We start from the raw sequence: 22088 nt of genomic DNA on the forward strand, positions 1-22088 counted from the left end.
GTTTTTTTAATATAAGGGGAATTATGAACAAAAACCAAAACAACATACCTGGATCTGGCAATCTCAAACAGATCCTCTCGTTTGTGTGCTTTTGTCTTCCGTTCAGGGATACAAGGAGTTCCAATCTGGGGGGAAAAAAACGTGCATCAAAAGAAACATTTAATTTACTTAAGATTGCTCTTATTATTTTCTGCTGTTTAGATTGGAGAAAATAAAAGCACATCTGAATGTTAAAAAATTAAAACACTACAAAGATTCAAAGTTTTATTTTTCATGAAATCTGTGATTGTAAATTAACTGTCAACAATGACATAAATTCATTTATGTCATTGAAGGTTGAATTCTAACAGTTAACTCTTTAAATAAGAGAAGAGTTACAAATTGACTAAAATCCTTACTGCAACAGTAATGGCAGACCATAATGTGATGTGCAATAACTATTTATTGTATACAAAAAATGAATGGCTTCCTTAGAAAAAAAAATGGAACCAAACTGGAAACAGAGGTATGGAGGGACAAAACCCTCAAAATTATTACTGAAACTAAAAAATTATACTGCTCAACTTGAACCTGCACTAATTAAAGCAGTAGTATCACTTTGATATGCTTGGCATACCAAAAGCTTTTCATGACAAACCTGCTCTCTAGTTTTGAAACCAACAAGTATTTAATAATTTTTTAATAGCAGCGGTAGTATTAACATTTTCATCATTCTATGACCAATCCTTTCCAGTATGCTTCATGTCAAATTTAATACAATTTTGTCAAGTAGTTTTGGACCGATAAGTAACCAAAACAAACAAAATATCATATAATATAGACTTGGTTTTGCTACAATATAGATACTTCAGTAATAAAAAGAAAGATTGATAAATACCTTACGTGACTTTTTGGATGATCTTGGTGTTTTGGTTGAATCTTTGGCAGGGGTTTTCTTTACAGGTGTCTTGGAAGTTCTGATTTTTCTTTTCTTCTCAGAGATAAAATCATCATCATCATCATCATCAGACATTTCTGTAGAGTAAGCAGAACTGGACTCGGATTCATATTTCTTGAATGTTTTTGCAGAGCAAACTTTTGTGGAGACTTTTGTTTTTTTTCCAGGCGATATAATTTTTTTAGAAATGGAGAGTGTTCCATTTTTATTTTTTTCAACTGTTATTTTCAGACTCTCCTTCCCGGCCTGCTTTGATCTGGAGGATCTTAATAATATATCATCATCCAAATCAGGTTTGGTCCGGGATGACTTTGGTTCATCTTTGGCTGCTTTTTTCCGAGAGGTAGGTGTTTTCTTAGAGACGCAAATAGAATCATCAGTGTCTGTGCTGTCTATTTCCTCTTCTGAGCCGTCTATATCCAATAAATTGACAACTTCTGAGACGCCAACTTGTCTCCTACGACAAAATAAAATAAGTGAATGAAACGAATAATTAATTTTCTATAAATATTTCAGATGAAGAAATGTAATTTATTTTATTTACAATTAGATTGAAAGAATCAAAATAAAAAAAAAGAAATTCTAATGTTATTAAATGGCAATTAGTAGTAAAAAGGTTTAGTTGAAAAAAACGTATTAAATAACAGTGTTATAACAAGTTAGAAAAGCATTTCTTGCAAGACATGAAAATCGTTAAACAAAATATTTTTTAAAGAACTTTAAAAACTAAGGTAGAAGTGTAATGTTATCGTTCTCTTTAACCAACTGCTATGTCGTCCAGCTCCCAATACACGGCACCAGACACGGCCGGCTCCCAATGCACGGCACCAGACACGGCTGCCTCCCAATGCACGGCACCAGACATGGCCGCCTCCCAATGCACGGCACCAGACATGGCCGCCTCCCAATGCACCGCACCAGACACGGCCGCCTCCCAATGCACGGCAACAGACACGGCCGGCTCCCAATGCACGGCAACGGACACAGCTGGCTCCTAATGCACGGCAACGGACACAGCTGGCTCCTAATGCACGGCAACGGACACGCCCGGCTCCTAATGCACGGCAACAGACACTGCTGGCTCCCAATGCACAGCAACAGACACTGCTGGCTCCCAATGCACGGCACCAGACACGGCCGGATCCGAATGCACGGCACCAGACACGGCCGGCTCCCAATGCACAGCACCAGACACGGCCGGCTCCCAATGCACAGCACCAGACACGGCCGGCTCCCAATGCACAGCACCAGACACGGCTGGCTCCCAATGTACAGCACCAGACACGGCCGGCTCCCAATGCACAGCACCAGACACAGCCGGCTCCCAATGCACAGTACCAGATACAGCCGGTTTTCAATACACGGCACCAGACACGGCACCAGACATGGCCGGCTTTCAATACCCGGCACCAAACACAGCTGGCTTTCAGTTAAACCAATTTATTGTTCGTTTTTCAGTTAAACCAATTTATTGTTCGTATTTCAGTTAAACTAATTTATCGTTTGTTTTTCAGTTTAGATTTTTAAAATATTGTTTTTTTGATTTAAAAAATATTTATGGTTCATTTTTATTTATTTCTATTGAATAAACTTTAGTTACATACAAATTAAATCGTATTCCTTTTCTTTTTAAACTTTTTAACTTTTCTCCCTTTCAATTCGTTTTTTATTATTAATATTGGATGAGTTTCAGTACAAAGTATCATGTTTATCTTTTTTAATTCAATTTTGAAGTTTTCTAACGCTTTCTGTAAAAAATGTCTGCTCATTATCGACAGTCTGTATTCCACTTATCTTGCTTGCTAGGACCTATGGTAATGATGTCATTTTTCAGCTGACAGGCCATCTATGACGATGGTCACGATAATACCCTCCATATGGAGTAAATATGAGGTTTGCTCCAAAAGTAAACCCTCATATTTTTTAAACTCAAAATGTTGAAGAGCTACAAAAACAGGAGTGTTACTATTACAATGAGCAACCTTTAGTGCTCTAGAATGTATTTTTCTATGTAGTCACCAACATTTTCAATGCACTTTTGCCAGGAATTTAATAAAGCATCCATGCTTCTGATGCACATTCATGACAGGTTTCTTTATTAGAGTCTCACATCATCAATATCTTTAACAGATAGATAAAACTTTCAGATCATGAATGCACTAGTTCAGTGATCACAACAATATACTTTGCAATCTCTTCTGATCCATTCGGGCGGAATGAAAAAATGTGAGGCATTATTTTTGGAATGCTCTTCGTATTTTTTCTTTTGGATATTGTAGGTTCTGAAGCGTTTTGTGGTATTGGAAGCAAATATATCAAATACAGCATCCATTAGAGCTCTCTCCAGAGGATTTTTCTGATGGCATTCGAATGTCACATCCTTATTTGATTTAGGTGTCTGTTATGCAGGGCTCTACAGACAAATTTATCTTCAGTTGACCTTTGACAATTAAATATTTTTGTTTACTAGCCAAATTAAAAAGTTACTAGCCAAACCCATGTGATTTTTGGAATATGACATTTTTGTTCAGTGACGAGTACTTACATCATAAATATTTTTCTGTATTATTTTTTTTAAATAAGTGTAATTCTAAATAAACACCAAATTTTATGCTGAGGACTTGAAAGCATAAACATTCAAATTTCTTCAAATGTTTTTTTTTTTTAGACAGCCTTTGTTTAAAAAAAAAAAAAAAAAAAATGAGTATATTGTTATTCTATTAAATATTTATTGTTTAAATAATTTGTACTTTGCTCATTTTATTTATACAAAAAAAAAAAAAAAAAAAAAGGTTGAAAAGACATTTTTCACTCAATAATAAGCCTTGGAAGATTGTCAGTGGAAAACGACACTGTCGCCAAAAAATAAGCGTTTTATTATTTCTAGTCACCACTTAGTCCTGGTATGGATGAACTTGAATGCATTGGCCATGCACATCATGTTACCTAATCTTTTTATCCACTGTACCTACTTCCCAGTAGGACCTGTTTTGAAAAAAAAAAAAAAAAAAAAAAAAAAAATTCTGTCAGCTTTAAAACATCCCTTTGTGACTATTTGCATGTCCTGGTTTCAAATGGTTAGGTAAAAATTTGTCAAATACTGTTTTTATCTTCCTAGCAAACATGTCATGGAAGATGGAGCATCGTTATTAGGTGTCATTCTATAGACTCGCAAAAATTGTATGTTTTTTTTAGTGGCTTTTCTAAAAGCTCTCTTAAACATGTCTACAAAATGTTCCAACTGATCATTACACCTTCATTATACTCCACTATGAATGACAAAATTCTCTGTTAACTAGACATGAGCTGAGTTACACCACCTTATGGTGTTTGTAGGAAGGCAATCACAGTCTTCAAGGGATTCAGTATATTTAGGGATAAGTCTTGATAATCAATCAGCATTACTAATTTTTGTAGATGGGAGAAAATTATAATTCTTTGCAGCATGTTTGTGCTGTCACTAAGTAGGTTTCATTCTCTATCTGGGAGTCATTTTTCTCTAAAAAAATTAGTAATGCCGATTGATTGTCGAGACTTAACCCTAAATATACTTATTTGCTTGAAGAAGCAGTGATTGTCTTTCTACAAACACCATTAGGTAATAAAACTCAATACATGTGTTGTGAACAGAAAATCTTGCCAAACTTTCTTAGTGGAGCATAACGAAGGAACAATATCTGAGATGTGTGGGTGATTTGTTTTAGTGATCCATCTTTCATTTTGTGTAATATGTAGGCTGTAATGCCATATGAGCAAGTACCTGTGGCCACAATGATTTTGAGATCTGGATTATACTGCCTCAGGAATAAATCTAATGTAAGATTATTTCCTGGATTTTTTTCAAATGCTTCCTGGCATTTTTTCATTCAGATCTAATCCTTTTCTTTTTGTAACAGTTCATTCTGACAAGCTTGTAAACTGTAAAAAAAAAAAAATAAAAATAAAGGAAGCTTTGTTTATAATGTTCAACTTAGACTCTTATGCAACATACGTGCAGTTTGTAGCAGGCTGCATACGCTTGGGAGAAACTAAATGTTTTCCTGGTAGAAGCTTTCTATGCAAGCCAATGGTACGACGGATCAAGGCATTAAAGCAGCCTTCATCCATAGGTTACCCAACCATGTCTAACAGCTCCTATGAGCTTTTTGAATGAAGGAAATGAGCATTTCTCAGTTTTTAAATGAGCGAGAGCTATACTAAAAGATGAGCATTTTGTCTTATATAATTATAAACAAACTTACAAAATGCGATTCTTTTTTACATTCGATTTATCAGAATTAACCACTTAGGTAGAGATGTTCTCATACAGAACAGATAGAGAACCCAGGACCCTGATCCATGGAGAAATGGAGCAGGTTGCTACTGATATAATGAACAAAATAACACTTCTCTGGATTCTTTGAGAAAAAGGTTAGAGGACGATAGCTATGTGCTAGTTTCTTTCCCAGACAAGATACAAACTCTGCTGCAAACTGTAAAAATGGTTGAAGCTGCAGCATATTGAGCAAAAGGTGTACTCCTGCAGCATATTTAGCAAAAGGTGTACTCCTGCAGCATATTGAGCAAAAGGTGTACTCCTGCAGCATATTGAGCAAAAGGTGTACTCCTGCAGCATATTGAGCAAAAGGTGTGCTGGACATGAAGGAAGCAGACTATCGACATGGTTACTATTAGCGGGAGAGCACAGACATGTGGAGTTAGGTTAGTCAGCCTTTCGCAGCAGAGTGAACATGTGGTTGTAATTGAGGCCTTGGTAATGGTACGGGGGCATTTAGGTTCAAATTCTTGATAGGGATAAACATAATAAAAGCTTTAGAGTATACATCTTGAAGTCCGAGGAAATTCAATTTTCTGATAAGCTAGTTTCTGTTTATGCTGCTGCGCCGGCACTTCACAGAATTTTATTTTCAAACAGAGTTTGACCAACAACGAAATCAATGCGACGTGGAAGCAAAGTACTCGTTAAGCTACAAAACTGTGTCACAGAGTACCCAATGTCAACAACGGTCAGAAGACTATTCAAGGAAGAATTAAAGAATTAGAATAATGGATTGAGGCTTGCTTTTTTTCCTCTGAGAAACAAAGGTTTCTTTCATAAACGTTTTCTAAAGCCTAAATGATTTTCATTTTACCAAAATTTTGATATTTGACTTTATCTCAAACTATCTGTTTTCCATGGCTAAAATAATAACTTTTTTTAAGAGAGTTTTAACAATACAGAGGCTTGCATGAAACTGATTGCAGATAACTAAAAGCAAGATAAATATCCAGTAAAGTGATCTGACATGTTTAAACTTGATAATTTTAATGCGATTAAAAAATTCTTCAAACTTTTTGATCCCCTCCCAGAATAAAATTCAAATAAATTTGGTGTCTTACCTCATTTTATTAGTTTTTTTCTCTTTCGTAGTTTCCAGATTCTTAAAAACATTGGTAAGCCCACGGCGTGCACTTTTAGGAAGACTTTTAGGTGATTCTGGTGCAGCTTGGTTACGCTTTGCTGATTCCGTCGGTCTTGGGGTTTTCACATTCTGTTCTGTCTTCTGTTTTTTAACTGACCTCACTTTGTCTAACGACTCCATTGAAGACTGGGAATTTTCTGATGCTTCAGACAAGACAGACATGTTGTCAGAATCAACATCATCCAACATGTCTACTACCTGGTCACACTTGAACTTTTTAGGCTTTTTATTTTCTGCTGTTCGAACTGCAGTTAAAAATAAAACAAAAATATCATTATAGTAAGATAAAAAGAAAAACAAAAAAAAAGAACAGATGACTCTTTGAAACATTAAGTGATGATGTGATTATTATTGTTACTTTTAGTATCTGTTAAGGGCAGACAATTAAAAAAAAAAAAAAAGAGCAGTCTGTGTGAAAAGAAAAGAAAGAAAGATAGAGTTTGAATTTTTAGAAAAGGTAGACTTTGTTTTGCTGCTGCTTTCCATTGTTCAAATTAAGAAAAAAAAATGTTTGTAACATTTAGCCTTTCCTTTTTTCCAAAAAGAAAATCGATCTAAAATGGTTATGTTAAATGTGAAAATGTTTTCATTTTTAAATTCATGTCAGCTGATCCTTTCTTGATATACCCCCCGCCCACACACACACACACCTTTGGTAAGGCTAATCTCTTCACATACAAAAATTAGTTGAGTAATAGAAGGTAAGTGAAAAATTTGTCAAAGTAAGCCTTTTCCAAAATCCAACTATTCTCCTTTTCTTTGCAAAGTTCCAAATATGTTCTGTCACCATTTGTATTACAATATTTATTTTTAGATTTTTCTCATAGCTTCAATTTAATAACCTTTGGATTATGAGCTCAGAATGCTTCCACTACCCAGGTTTTGACAAAAGTTAGAGATTCAAATAAAATTGATTACAAAAAAAACAAAAAACAAACAAACCCAGAAAACTTTAGGTAAATTTGATCAGCAATAATAACATTTATATTTCTATTATTACAAAACAGAAAAGCAACTTTGTTATTTGATATTCAATTCATTTATTAAAAACTAGCAAGACTATTTCGTGCAAAACAGAAGTAATGGTACCAAAATTATTTTAGTAGATCAATTAGCAAAAGAATTAAGGTCAAAGTTTGATGGAAATTAGAAAATTTGCCATCTTGTGTGATATTGGTCCAGAAGCCAATATTTCAGTATATAACTAAAAATGCAAACTTAAAATAAGTAAAAAAAAAAACAAACAAACAAAGAAAAACAAGTGAAACATGCATGATCCCCCTTGAGTGCACAGTGAACAAGACATAAAAAAAATGACTAAGTTCAGCATTTGTCCCCCTCACTCCATTTAGCTCCAAAAGTACACAGGGGAGGTCAAATCCTGGTGAAAATGAACAAACGGTACAGTTTTAGGCCTTAACATATGTAAATTTGAGTTCTGCACCATGCAAAAAAAGAAATGATTAAGTCCATCATTTGCCCCATTTAGCCCCAAAAGTCCCCAAGGCCTAAACATATTTCAATTTGAGTTCAGCACCATGCAAAACTGGTAAATAGACATACACAGAAAATTTTGGACAAATATGGTAAAATACTCCCAAAAATGAGCCCTTGGGGCACACCCAGTAGTTATCGCAAAGTATAGACAAACAAAATTATATAGAAATCAGTTAGTTACAACTTTTCAGAAAGTTTGATAAAAATCCAAGGCATTAATTTTTTTTAATAAGCACAAAAGTGTCAATTTTAGCTATTTTAACCAGAAAGGCACCCCTAGGGAGGCAACTGGAGTTTTCCCAGAAAATCCGTTCTGTTACTTTTTTACTCATATCATGTTTAATGTTTGTGCAAAATTTCAAAAAATTCCAAGGTATAGTTATTGAGAAAAGTGCGAACAGACAAACGGATTAATGGACAAGGGAAAATTTACAGGTCCACCCTCTTTTTATCGGGGGACAAAAAAAAATCCTTACAAAAGTAATGTCATCTTATGGTAAGTGAAACTTAATCATAATGGAAGCAATAATTATTAAATCAAGCCAGACATTGGGTAAAATCTCATTACCTGTCGAATAAAAAAAACACACACACATGACATGGAAGCGCAAATTTGATTGTTCATAGAAGATTCATTTCAACAGCTAACACATTGAATCTTTGTAATATGATTCATACCACAGTATTAATCAAGATTTGGAACAGAAACAGTCAAAAAAGATTGAAACACAATTTGATAACAGGGTAAAAATTTAATTCATTAAAATTCAGTAAAAGTTTTCAAACTAGGACTTTCTTTTGAATAACAATTAAAAAAAGCCATATTCAGTCATTGATATTGACAAGTGGTCCTTTTTATTAAAGATGGGATCATTTTATATGCATAGATACACACAATCGTGCAAATTAAGTTGAAAAACATCAACATTAAAAATTATATTATCTGTCACTAATAACCTAACATTAAGTAAAATACCATTATCTCTTAAAAAATGTACAAAAATAAAACGGGAGTGGAACTGTTCATCTATCATTCATTTCAACAGCTAACACATTGAATCTTCATAATATGATTCATAAAACATTAATTATGAATGCAGATTTTTTTTTTAATAGTGAGTCAATAAAAAAACAAAAAGCTCAGACTTGGATCATGTAAAACAGCAAAATTTAATCATGAAAAACAGCAAAAACACGATTTAATAACAAGAGACAAGTTTAATTTACTAAAATTTTAAACTTGGATTTTTTATGAAACACAACTTCAAACTCTAATTAAAGCCCATTGTATTGACAAGTGGACATTTTTCTTCAAGATGTGACAGCTTTTATATGCATAAAGAAACAATAGCTTCCTCCAGTCTTGACAGACTACAGATACCCACTGTAAAAGTGCCTGCGTGTGGACTTTATTTGTGGCAAGAGTTGCGCAATCTCCAACCGCACCTCTCCTTAGTTGACATTGTTGAATACCTGTGGCAAGTGGAGGTTTAGGATGACTGGAAACAATGCTGAGATAAGCGGAAAGCACATACAGCGCCTAGAATTCTCAAATGGTCACCCATCTGGTACTAGCCAGGCTCAATGTTGCTTAACTTTGGTGATCTGACAAGAACTGGTGTATTGGATTGGATTGGATGGGTTTAACGACTTTTTCAAAAGAAATTAGTTGTGTGCATATTTCAGTTTTATTTATAGTTGAATATGTATATATGGATGTCTTTAAATTTTCTTAGATTTTCATATATAGATTTACTCATTGGGTTAACTTTTTCAAAAAGGTCCTTCATATTGTTTTCCACATAGTACAGTTTTCTGGTTGGAGCAAGGTCAGTACATTTAACTAGGATGTGTTCCACTGTGAGCCTCTCTTAGCATGGGATGCATTCTGGTGCCGATTCTCCATTGATATATATAAATGGGTTATATTGGTGTGTCCTATGTGTAGTAGAGTCAGTATTATATCTTCTCTGCGTGATCTTTTGGTGTTTGGATATCGTTCCTTAAGTTTAGGTTTCATGGAGTATAGTTTGCTGCTTTCATGTTGATTCCATCATTAGTTGCCATTTTCTTTGTATGTGTGCTTTTATCTGGGGTCTAGGATCAGTATGAGGAATCTTATAATTGTCAGTTGGGAGGTGTGAAGATTTTTTTGCAGCTGTATCTGCCCGGTCATTGCTTTTGATTCCTACATGACTGGGGGTCCAGACAAAAATAATGTTTTTGGTGGTTGAGAGGATATTGATTTTTTCTAGTAACTTTATTGTTAGTGGATTCTCTTGTTTTTGGTTTTGTATAGATAGTAAGACTGATAGAGAATCGGTGAGGATGATGAAGTTTTTGGTAGGTTCCTCTGAAATTATGTAAAGTTAATAGCTATAGTCTCTGAAGTGCTTCGTTTTTAAGTTTTTTCTTCATAGTGGTATTATGGTAGGTTGTTGCATATCCGGTGTGATTGTTGCTTTTGGACCCGTCTGTGTAGAGAAAGGTGCGGTCTGGATATTGTAATCTTAAATGTTGAAGTTTGTCATGGTATTCAATAGGGTTTTTGGTAGATTTGGACTTTTTGTTTAGATTCAGTTTTATTTCTGCTTGTTTCATGGTCCATGGGGCGTTTCAGGTAGTATGAAGTTGTGAATGCTGGAGATTGGTATTTTGGATTCTTCAATGCTTTCCTTCATCCGAAGACCAAAAATTTTTATGTTTTTTTTTTCTCTCATGTTGAAGAGTTCTTCATATTTTGGATAGAAGGTGCATTGATATGCTGGGTTGTTTGGGCAGAATTTGAGTTTAAGTAAGTATTGAAGAGCTAACTTTTCTCGCCTTAGGTCTAAGTGGGATTTCTGTGTTTCTGAGTATAGACTGTTCACGGGGGAGGTTCTGTATGCTCCTAGGGCCAATCTTATGCCGGTATGATGTATAGGGTCTAGGCTTTTTATATATGATGTTCGGGTTGATCCATATATGAAACAACCATAGTCTAGCTTTGAGCGGACTAGTGCTCTGTAAAGTTTAAGTAGTGTTTCCCTGTCTGCACCTCAATCAGTATGTGCTAGTACTCTCAGAAGGTTTATAGCTTTGTTACATTTTTTTCAGATAATTTATGTGTGGGATTAATGTCAACTTATCAAAAAAAATCCCTAAGAATTTGTACTGGCCAGTAACGGGTATAGGCGTTCCTTCCATGGTTAGGACAGGATCATTATGCATGTTCTTTAGTTTGCAGAAATGCATGCATTTTGTTTTTTTCCTCAAGAATTTAAATCCATTTTCTTCCATCCATTTCATTATTTTGTTTAGGAACAATTGGAAATTTCCTTTCGATTATGGGTATATATTTCGATCTGCAACATATTAAAAAGTTATCCACATATAGGGAGCAGTCTACCCCAGGATTAAGGGTTTTTAGAATGTTATTTATTAGAATACTGAACAGGGTCACTGATAGAATACTCCCTTGCGGTACTTCATTTTCTTGCTCCTTCAGATCTTTTGTAACACCAATCTTCCATACAGTATCATAAGCTTTTTCTGGTAACTTATCTGGTATTGAACAGGTTTAACATTGCTTAACTTCGGTGATCCAAAGGGAACCAGTGTATCAACGTGATTATGCCCTATTGACTATTATTGATATATGATTGATTATAGACACTAATAGGGTATTGATTATTCCCTATTAGTGTCGATAGCACCACTTCTTTAATGACGGATGTTGGCAGCCGCCTCCTGTAAGCACCTGATTTATCATGGAGGAAACCAATGTAAGCAAAAGAGAATTATCAGAGTCAAAATAGTGTAACTTGCTGATTCATATGAATTCTGTTACGAATGAATGTCAGTGGATTTGAATTTTGCTAAGCCGTTTCCATAGTCTGTCATATCCATTGTTAACTGGTCTTTTCATATCGTTTTGTTCTAGCTATGGATGGGGAATCCTACTGGATGTCAGACATTCACTTGTTATCTCAGACATTTCAATCAAGATATCATTTTAAGATTCTAACCGTTTAAATGCAATTGTTTGTATCTCTCTTGCACTTGGCTCACTGGATATATTTGCCAGGAAGTTTTTGAAATTCTTTTTCATGAGTCCGGTTAATATCAATATGGCATTAAAAAGCTAATACGTTTTAGAGTCTTATCAGAAGGCATGCTAACTCTGCTTATTAAAAATGAGTTTGATGCTAGAACTCTTAAGTTCTGCTCATTTCTCCTTGAGCTCTCTTACTCTAAACCACAATTTACTTTAGTGGATATAAACTTAAAGCAGGTCTTATGTAAAACATTTTAAGCTGACCAGTGAGGGCTGAAGACATGGATAACAAGTCAAGCATGCATGGTGAGTGCGCAGTGAACGAGGCATATAAAAAATGACTAAGTTACTCGCCTCCCCCCCTCCATTTAGCCTCAAAAGTTCCCAGGGGACGTCAAATCCCAGTGAAAATGAACAAACAGTGCAGTTTTAGGCTTTAACATATGTAAATTTGAGTTCTGTACCATACAAAAAAAAAAAATGACAGACAAACAGACAAGGGTGAATTTACAGGTCCACCCTCCTTTTGTCGGGGGGGGGGGATCAAAAATGATATAAGAATAATGTAAGGAGAGAAATAAGAAAAGGCTTAGATCTGTTTACCTCAGAGAAATATTAAATCTGGACAGTATAGGGAGATGTGCAACAAATGGCCACATTGAAAATATGGATAAGGGTTCTCGAGTTAGTAGATGTAAAACAGTCGCGATGAAAAGGTAAAGGAAAACATGGGGACAAGTGATGGGGATAGAGTTGAGAGAAAAAGTGATAAGACCTAGTCAGAGATAGGTTAGTTTGGGAGTAAATTTCTAAAAGTCATCCAACATGTAAAGCAGACATTAGACCGGATATGACGATCATGAAAAACTTTATATATGAACATAATCATGAGGGAGGGGGCATCAATCGAAATATAGTTGAAAAATAAATAGCAACAATAAATAAAAAATTTAAGAAAGAAAAGAATTTAAAATTATCTAAAAATAGATGAACCCTGACCTGATTTAGGCTGTCCTTTTTTTAAAATGCTTCCTTGCAGAGGGACAACTGGAGATTCCCGGAATTTTTTTTCCTTTAATCTTTGGGAAGGAGTAACACACTTGCTTGTTGTCATTTCAAATTCGTCAATAGAACTCTCGGAATCAGAATCATCTTGATATTTAGATTTTGAACTTTTGCCATTTGACTTGTTCTTGCTGTCTGGTCGAGTGGCCAGTTCCTTGATGCAACGACCATCACTAGTTCGAGCAACACGATACAAATCAGCTGGGTGGGCAGACTTCTTGGAGTACTTTAATTCATCCACTTTGCAATATTCAATCTAGTAAAAATAGTAAAACACAGAATTCAATGATTTTATTTAACTGATACCCCCACCCAAAAAAAACTATGCTAGAATTGCCATAATGATTCACTTAGAAGTAAAATCTATAAATCGAATATTGAAGTTGCTTTAAGATTTCTTTAAACACCATTTTTGATCCTATTTAGAATTCAACCTAATTAAAAAAAAAACCCAAAAAACTACAGAAAAATATTTATGATGTATATACCCATCATGGAAAAGAAATGTCATATTCTGAAAATCACATAAATTGATCAAGCAGTTTTTTTTTATATAAAGAAAATCATTTTTAAACAATTTAAAGAGATTAATCTGAAGTCGGTAGCATTACAAGGCTGATCTCGCAAGTTTGAATTATTGTGGATTTATTTTACCTTTTTTTTTCAAGATGGTAATGCAAAATTTGATTTTCTTAGTTAAAAATAAAACTACTTGATCAATTTATGTGTTTTTTGGAATATAGCATCTTTGTACCATAATGGATACATACATCATAAAGATTTTTATGTATCTTTGTTATTTTTTAATTAGATTGATTTCTTTTTTTTTGTAAAATGTACAAAAATGTTGAAAAAATTTAGAATGTTTAAAAACAAAAATGTAAAAAGAAAAAAAAAAAGCTGGATTAGAAGAGTAAAAAGAAACAAAAAACAGAAAGAGTAAAAGAACATTATAAGTTTAAAAAAAATAAGTCTATTAATAAAAATGTAAATTTAAATAAAGAATTGGATTTCGTACCTTACATTTTCCAATGATTGTTTCGATAATGATCTCTGCATCCAGACTCGTTGCTGTGTTCAACAACAATTCATTTGGAGCGATTTTGAGATTGTATTTCTTTATCAAATGTGATGGTAGCTCAGCCTCCCTCCAGAACCAAACAACAACAGCAATATGTTGAGTACCTCGGTATGCACCTGTAAGACAAAAGAAATAAGAAAATTATTTCAATTGCCTAAAAAAAAAAAAAATAAAATAAAAAATATGTGGTTCTTGTGCAGAATTCCCTGTATAGTAAAAAAACAAAAATAAAGAAAATCTGTATGACACACATGTCCGTAATGAAACAAAAATATCATATTCCATAAATCAGGTAAATTAACCAAGTGGTTTTATTTTTATAACAAAAATAACTTTTAAGTGAGTAATGGGAATTTGTAGGCATTACAACATAAATCAAATAAGTATAAAGTATTGTTGAGTTATCTCCCTTTGTTTCTTAAGATATTTTTCAAAATGGCCTCCGAAGCAGTCACTTCTGGGACACTTATAAAATTCGATTTTCTTATTTAAAAATATATAATACGTGATTTTTTTTAATATGATAATTTCATTTTGTCAGATACGTACATCATACAAATTTTTATTTATTTTTGTTTTTTTTTAATACAGAGGTAACAGATCGGCAACCAAATACTTTTATATTCAACTTACCTTTTGATTTTTCAAAAAGGTCCTTAATTTCAGCGATGTGTGCCATACTTGTGTCATCTTCACTGTTTTCATTAGCAATGTATACATAATCACCAATGTTATATTTCAATCCGTTAAATTTGAATGATCTAGGGGGAAAAAAAAAAAATGAAATTTAAAAATAAAATTACTAATGCAACTAAATTATCCCAGGTGATCAAAAATAGCAGAATAGTAAATAAGTATCATAAGCTAAACTAGACATTTTGTCTGTTCAAAAGTTATAGACCATTGAGTAGAATGAGTTCCTTAAAATTGATGGTTGAATATGTGTTAATTCGTGCTAATTTTTTCATTGAATACTAATCCCTGTTAATCTCTAACTTTTCATCGAATGGATACCATAATATAACGTGGTTGTTACAGTTTCACCATTGGACTTGGCATTGTATACAAAGTCTTGCAAAAAAAAAAAAAAAACAAATGGAAAGAAATTTGACTCAAGTTTTTTCAATTGAAACAAAAACCATTTATTAATGGTACTTTCCAAACCATACCTGCCGCCAGATTCATCTTTTCAATAGGTCCTTAAGGTAAGGCAAAAAAAAAAAAAAAAGACAGGAAAAATATTGTTCTAATTAGAATAATATTGTAATAATAGCATAAACACAGTTAAATAACAAATAATTATTTATTTGTGTTCTACATAGCTTTGAAAGTAAAATAATGCTCTTACTTTCAAACTGTGGTTTGGTCAGTGCTCCTGGCAAAATGATATCACAGAAGGGATGTTAAGCCTTTTTAAGATTTGACCCCAAAGAGAACAGGTTACTTTGTTTTGTTGTCCATCCATTGGTCAGTTCAATGTAGTAGCAGATTTTTCTTTAGTCCCTAAAAGTGCCGATGAGGTAATACTCCAAAAGCATTATTTACATATGTATTAGATTGGCCAATATTTAAGTGTAGCGTATAACTTTGTTTTTAATAAGAATATATTCAATTTTTCTTTATCTTCTATATACATTTCGGCAGTTACTTTTCCTCATTACACGTGATGGTCTTAGAGAAACCTTTTTTATACCACATGCATCAGGTGTCGCAGTCATGTCTATTTCCTACCCCTTTCCTCTGTATTATTTTATTTGTTTGTATTTTGTTTTTGTAAATTATACATTTTTGTACATTTTGCATCGCAGTAATGTCAATCGTTTGTTTTATTTTGTTGCAGTTTTCACAGCTGCATATATACATGAATTATTCTAAACATAATTAAAACAATTGTTTGTTCTCTCAAGCATATCAAGAGGCTAAAGGAATCACACCAGCATCTTGTTGTTTTTACAGTTACTCTCATTTGCCATGTGGTTAACAAAACTCTGCCATCTGTACATATGCTTAAAAGTTTCATATTGCCACAGGTCACATGTCCATTTCACGTTGACACGCACTTCCCATTCGTTCTCGCTGCTCACATGGTTCCTTTTATTCCTCTGCTTTTCTTTCCCTTCTCTTCCTCCACTGTGACGTCACCTCATGCACTGGCGTAATAATTCGCATGTGTGTCATGCCACTGCTGCTGCATACACCTCAACAGCTTCATTACAATAACACTTAGTTTGCTGCACCTTATCATAACAAAGGTCCATGCAAAATTTCAGGTAGATTGGATGAGTAGTTTCTGAGAAAATTTCTAGAGTAAATGTGGTATTGTGGTGACTAATCCCGACCTGTGTATCGAACAGATACCATAATAATTCAGTTGCTGCCCCTTATTATAACAAAGATCATTAAAAAAAACTTCAGCCAGATCAGCTTAGTAGTTTCCAGGGAAAAAAAGTGGAACAGACTAAGAGAAATATAATATAGATGGTAATGTGTGGATAGGTGTTATGATTGGAATTTGACTGTGATTATTTTGATTATTTCAAGTTGGAGACTCAAAATGGAAATGTATTAAAAAACAATTGCAGAATTATATCACCAATTAAGTGAGAAAACATGAGAACAGACTTAACTGTTGCAGTGACAGATGTTATGTTGTTTGTTCCTTCAGCTGGTGTTGGGGAGATGACTGCATTTATAAGCAGTCATCTAAGAAACAGACATTCTACTATGCAATAAATTTTAAACTATATACAAACATTGATTTTTTAGATGAGGATTCATTATTTGTATTATTTGGGCTACTGTTCTCATCTTATCTCATGTCTTATCTGCACAACGCTTTGGTTTATGTAACCTCCGACCTTCTCCAGATGTATCTTGTTGAACCATTTATCTAATCCATAGGGGTAGCATGCTCTCGTTCCATCAGCCATGACTGGGTAGAAGTCCTAAGTAATTTGCAATTGTATGTTTTGGTGTTGCCTGCACTGAGAATTGAACCTTCAACCTCCAGAAGAATGTAAATTTTACAACTAAATTTCACCAAATACTCTATCCACTGTGCATCAGATCCTTGCAGAAGCAAGCCCCTCCCCCCCTTTTGACAAGATACACACAGAGAAGGTCGGAGGTTACATTGATTGAAACATTGTGCAAATAATACTCAAAGTGAGAACAGTAGTCCGATGAATCCAAATAATGCAAATTCCTTCTTGTTTCAATGTCTTAATTTCTGCTGCAATACCTTTTTGATAAAAAAAAAATAAAGATGAAATAAAGTTACATCAATACACTGACACACACTCTTTTTCTCTCTCTCTCTCACACACACACACACAAACACACACACACAAACTAATTGAAATACATGTTTGAAGATATTTTTATAATACTGGGACACAAAAGTCTGAATGGTGACCACTTCTGAATTTGCAGAGTATCACTTGCTGTTGCTTGATGAGACTTTTCAGCTGCTTGGCTTAGTTTCTCTTCATAGTATCCCGTAGATTTTCCTAATTCATTCATGTAGGAAGGGTGATGGTTTAATCACACAGTAGATTGCTCCTCTACTCATTTCTTAGTGGTAGTGAACTTTAGTCTTGAATACTGGCTCCAGAAGATCGACCCTGTTGACGACCAAGTCTCGGATGTTGTATGAGAGGAGAGACAGTTGAGTAGACTTTCTGTGCAGCTTTCAACCGTCGCTAAGATGTTTTTGATTGTTTTCAGTAATTAGTGTAACTTGAAATGGCCGAAGCATATTACGATTTGAAAGCTACGACAAAAAAAACAAAAAAACAAACGATGCTAAACATGTGAAGGTTTTAGTTATGGTTAAAAAATTTGGTCAATGTGTTTCATTATTATTTATATTATAGATGGTAATCGATAAAATACAATAAACACTGGGATCATTGCTTCTTTTATTCGGGGCAAACTACAGAGACACCACTCAAGGTAGTGTAAACCCCAATTAGTTCATCACATTAAATGACCAATGGTTTTTGAGGTCATAGTATCTCAATACTGGTGCTTCATTCATCAATTTTTTTGTTTTTTTTTCAAAAGCTTCTTCATGGATTTGCGACCATGTCCATCACACATCTTTGTTAAATTTCGGATTGGAACCATCACGTCAGAGATGTGAGGTAGAAACTTTGCTAGATAATTCATAAATCGTCCCAATCATTGCACTCTATGTCTTTTGGGCAGGGCATATCCCTTATGGCCTTTACTTTATCAGGGTCAGGACGTAAACCCTCACTGGTTATCATGTGCCCAAGAAATGATGTAGATTTTTGTCGCAGATTTATTTTTTCTGCGTTAAATCGCATTTCATGTTCACATCTCTGCAGCAGCTGCAGCAGCTTCTTGAGCTTTATGTAATGATCTACCAGTGCTTCTTCCATGGTTTTCCCTTTTCCGACAACAAGAAGATTATCTGCTTTATTGACAACTCCCTCCAAGTCAGCCACATTGTTATATAGCACCTTCTGAAATATCTTCGGAGCTGGAATAATGCCAAATGGTAATAGCGTCCAACTTCCAACCATATGGGGTAGAAAATGTTGTCAAGCTACTACTGACTTCATCTAATTTTAGATGCCAAAATCCATCTCGCAGATCCAAGGTCGAGAAGACTTTATTGTTAGCAAGTTCTGGGAGTAAATCATCCAGTACAGGTAACTGGAAGTGTGCTCATTAAAAAGCCTTATTTAGTGGTCTTGGGTCAATACATATATGTAAATAAGCATTTTTCTTGACTACTAGCACTAATGTGTTTACTCATGGTGTTTGCTCATTTACAGGTTCAATCAAATTTTTTATGAGTTTTTCCAATTCAGTTTTCATTTTGTCCTTAAGTGCTACTAGTATTTTCCGTGCTGCTGCAACATTTGGTGTTATGCTCGGATCCATCTCCAAGTGTAATCTCTCCTAGTAATTCACCCAGTTTCCTCCCTAAATACATCTTTAACTTCTGTTATGATGCTTCCTGGATGCTGACTTCATCAGATGAAAAAATTGTTTAAATATTATAAAGATCGCAGTCAATAACCGCAAATATAAATTGCCAAAAGTAAAAAGTTAAAAAAAAAAATTAAAAAAAAAAAAAAACTTTAGTAAAAAAAAGTGTCTTTCAAATTGTAAACTGCTACAATCATTTCCGCAACTGAATCGGAATTCTCCGTCAATACTTGGAACGATCCCCTAAATATTGAAAATCCACTGGATACACAGGTCTTAATATTTCCAACATATTTTAAATAAGAAACCTAAAAACAATATAACATGTCAGACAAAAAATATATACGAAAGATACTTGTTTAATCAAAACATTAAAAATGAAAATATTGAAAAAAAAATTATATTGCATGTACCTGTACCTGTTATGGAATTAAGTTCTTATAAAAAAAATTCGGTGGGGTTTGTATTACTGTACACATAGATTCGAAAAAGTTGTCAAAAAAACAAATATATAACATACAGTGTTTACCGATGTATTGGAAAATTCAAGATGGCGTCTGACTCCCTCTTTAACACGGTAAGTTTGGGAAAAGGTGTTATAAATAAAAAACTGGATAAAATACTGTTAAAAACTTGAGGCGCCATCTTGAATTTTCCAATACATCGGTAAACACTGTATGTTTTTCGAGCTGAATAAACATGTTACATTGAATAAAAACACGAAAAATATATCTAGTTTGGTAGAAAAGTAACTTATCTTGCCTTTGATAACATTTATTTGTTATATATTTGTTTTTTTTGACAACTTTTTCGAATCTATGTGTACAGTAATACACACCCGTTTTTTTCATTCAATTGTAAGGTTAAAGTACAGAATAGGTCCAAAATACCCTCCCCTCCAGATGTTAAGAGTGGTTTTTTTTAAATAATAACGTTATTATTTCAGCACGGATCACTCTCTGCATGAGTACCAAATTTTCACAATTTGATCAAGTATCTTTGTTTTTTTATGAAGGAAAATCAAATTTTAACGAGATCGATCGTATCCCGTCATCTTGCCTATTTCGCAGTCCATCATCAGTCATCACCGCTTAAAGTTTGTCAAAATTTGACGAGATTATTTTGAAAAAAGGGCAGAAAAAATACGTAGATAAATATTTTTCACTTATTTTTCAGAGTTTTCTCTGTCCCTTTTTAATCCCTTTTTCATTTTATCCTTTGTTAATCCCTTTTTCGTTTAAAGACTCCCCCTCGTCCGCGAAATAAGCAAGATGGCAGCGACTAGATCGATCTCATTAAAATAAGATTTTCTTCTGTAAAAAAAAAAAACAAAAAAAAAAACTACTTGATACAAATTAAGTGAATTTTTTTAGGAGCACTTACTTCACTTCACTTCATTCCATAACAGGTACGTACAATTTTTTTTTTTTTTTTTAATATTTTCATTTTTTTTTTTAATGTTTTGATTAAACTAAACGAGTACCAATAATAATTGGATCTCGAAAAATTTAATAATAATAAGGATCTCGAGAAATTTAAAATTTAGTTCTATGAATTAGGAAAACGGAATATGGAATTTGGGATCATGGAAAATTGGAGTTTTGAGGGATTTTTAAAACTGAACAATGAATGAACCAAGTAAACAGGTGCCCGTGCCGATGGACAATCACCACTTCCTCTCAACTAAAATAAACAAAAACAAAACAAAACGAGTATTCAAGATTCGCATAGGGAAATATGATTACCATAAATTAATTAATAGTAATCATTTTTGGTTTATATACGTAACTTTGCTTCTTTTTTCTTTTTTTCAAAAGTTTTACCCACCAGCGATGAAAAAAGTCAATTCCTTTCGAAACAGTTGCAATACATACTTTTATTTGAAAACGATCAGTGCCCATATTTACAATTTTTTTCTTTTTCAATTAAAGTACAAATATTATATGTAAAATAAACAGAACCTTTTCTTAAAAAAATAACAACACAAACAAAAACACTTTTCTTTATCAACACCAAAAACAGAAAAAAAAACAACATACCGATAATGTTTTGCTTTAATTCGTCGATTATCTACGAGTGTTTCCTTGCCGATCCAGGTAAAATCACTCACTTTGATCGGAGCAAAGTATTTCGATGGGATCGGCATTTCGTGTATTTTGATCGTTTATTTTTTATGCGTTTGTGAACACGTGCAAGTTGGCGCGGAAAAAAGATGAAAATTAAAAACTAGAAATTCACATCAATTCGTGGCGACCGCCTTCCACGTGTCACGTGTGAATATTTGACCAATCAGTGTTATTCTCAATATTTATTTGTAACATTAGTTATCTCCCCTCTTTCAAGAAAATAACTTCACAAAAGTAAATATAAAACTACATAATTAAAATTTCGGGCCTTTTTCATATACGTTACTGAGATTCTAGCACTCTGACCTGCAAAAAGTGCCTGGGCACCCCCGTCGGCATTCCTCGGTAAGGGCGCCTCAGGCGATTAGCAACAAACTAACCCCTTCTCAAAGAAAAGACAAATCCTGCGACGGTGAACCTCTTCTAAAATCAATAGGGATCGGATAATCTCTGTTTATTTTGGGAACCCATGATAAAAATCCCCAGGATAAGGATTTTTTTTTTGTCCCATTGTCACACACCTCTGATAGTATTGTGCCTAATTTGTTCAAAATGTAAAATTTATATTTTTGCAAATAGATGAGCAAAGTATAGTATCTGTTTTAAAACTATACTTCATCTTTCTGTCTTCGGTTAGCGAAGAAGAAATCCTTCTAGATTGATGCAATTTTAATTTTTATTCCACCCGAGAGTGCCTCTTTTGGGCGAAGCTAGATTTCTCCACATTAAAAACTTTACGAATTACTTCCTTTGTAGATTTGGGCAATAGTGATGATGACTCTCATCGGATGCAATATAGGATTTAACTTTAACGAATAAATGTGTATAAAACGACGTAATAAAGTTACATAAGACGAGAGTTGAAAGTTTTGGTATAATAAATTTTTATGTGGCATCTGTGATTGAAAATCTACAGTATTTT

At 33.8% G+C, this 22088-nt stretch overlaps 1 protein-coding gene across 1 annotated transcript in view; it reads right to left on the reverse strand.

Moving 5' to 3' along the window:
- Positions 1 to 21310, reverse strand: part of LOC145259107 (uncharacterized) — a 41331-nt gene extending 20021 nt beyond the window's left edge. The window contains exons 1-7 of the mRNA XM_080116771.1: positions 21080 to 21310; positions 14712 to 14839; positions 14016 to 14194; positions 12932 to 13253; positions 6317 to 6644; positions 878 to 1394; positions 49 to 125 (exon numbers count right to left, since the gene is read on the reverse strand). Of these exons, the coding sequence (XP_079972897.1) occupies positions 49 to 125; positions 878 to 1394; positions 6317 to 6644; positions 12932 to 13253; positions 14016 to 14194; positions 14712 to 14839; positions 21080 to 21186 (1658 nt within the window). The 5' untranslated portion in view covers positions 21187 to 21310. The remainder of the gene's footprint in view (positions 1 to 48; positions 126 to 877; positions 1395 to 6316; positions 6645 to 12931; positions 13254 to 14015; positions 14195 to 14711; positions 14840 to 21079) is intronic.
- Positions 21311 to 22088: the final 778 nt, after the last annotated feature.

The sequence above is a fragment of the Euprymna scolopes genome, chromosome 3, assembly GCF_053919585.1.
Source record: "Euprymna scolopes isolate OS-2025 chromosome 3, ASM5391958v1, whole genome shotgun sequence".
NCBI lineage: Eukaryota > Metazoa > Mollusca > Cephalopoda > Sepiida > Sepiolidae > Euprymna > Euprymna scolopes.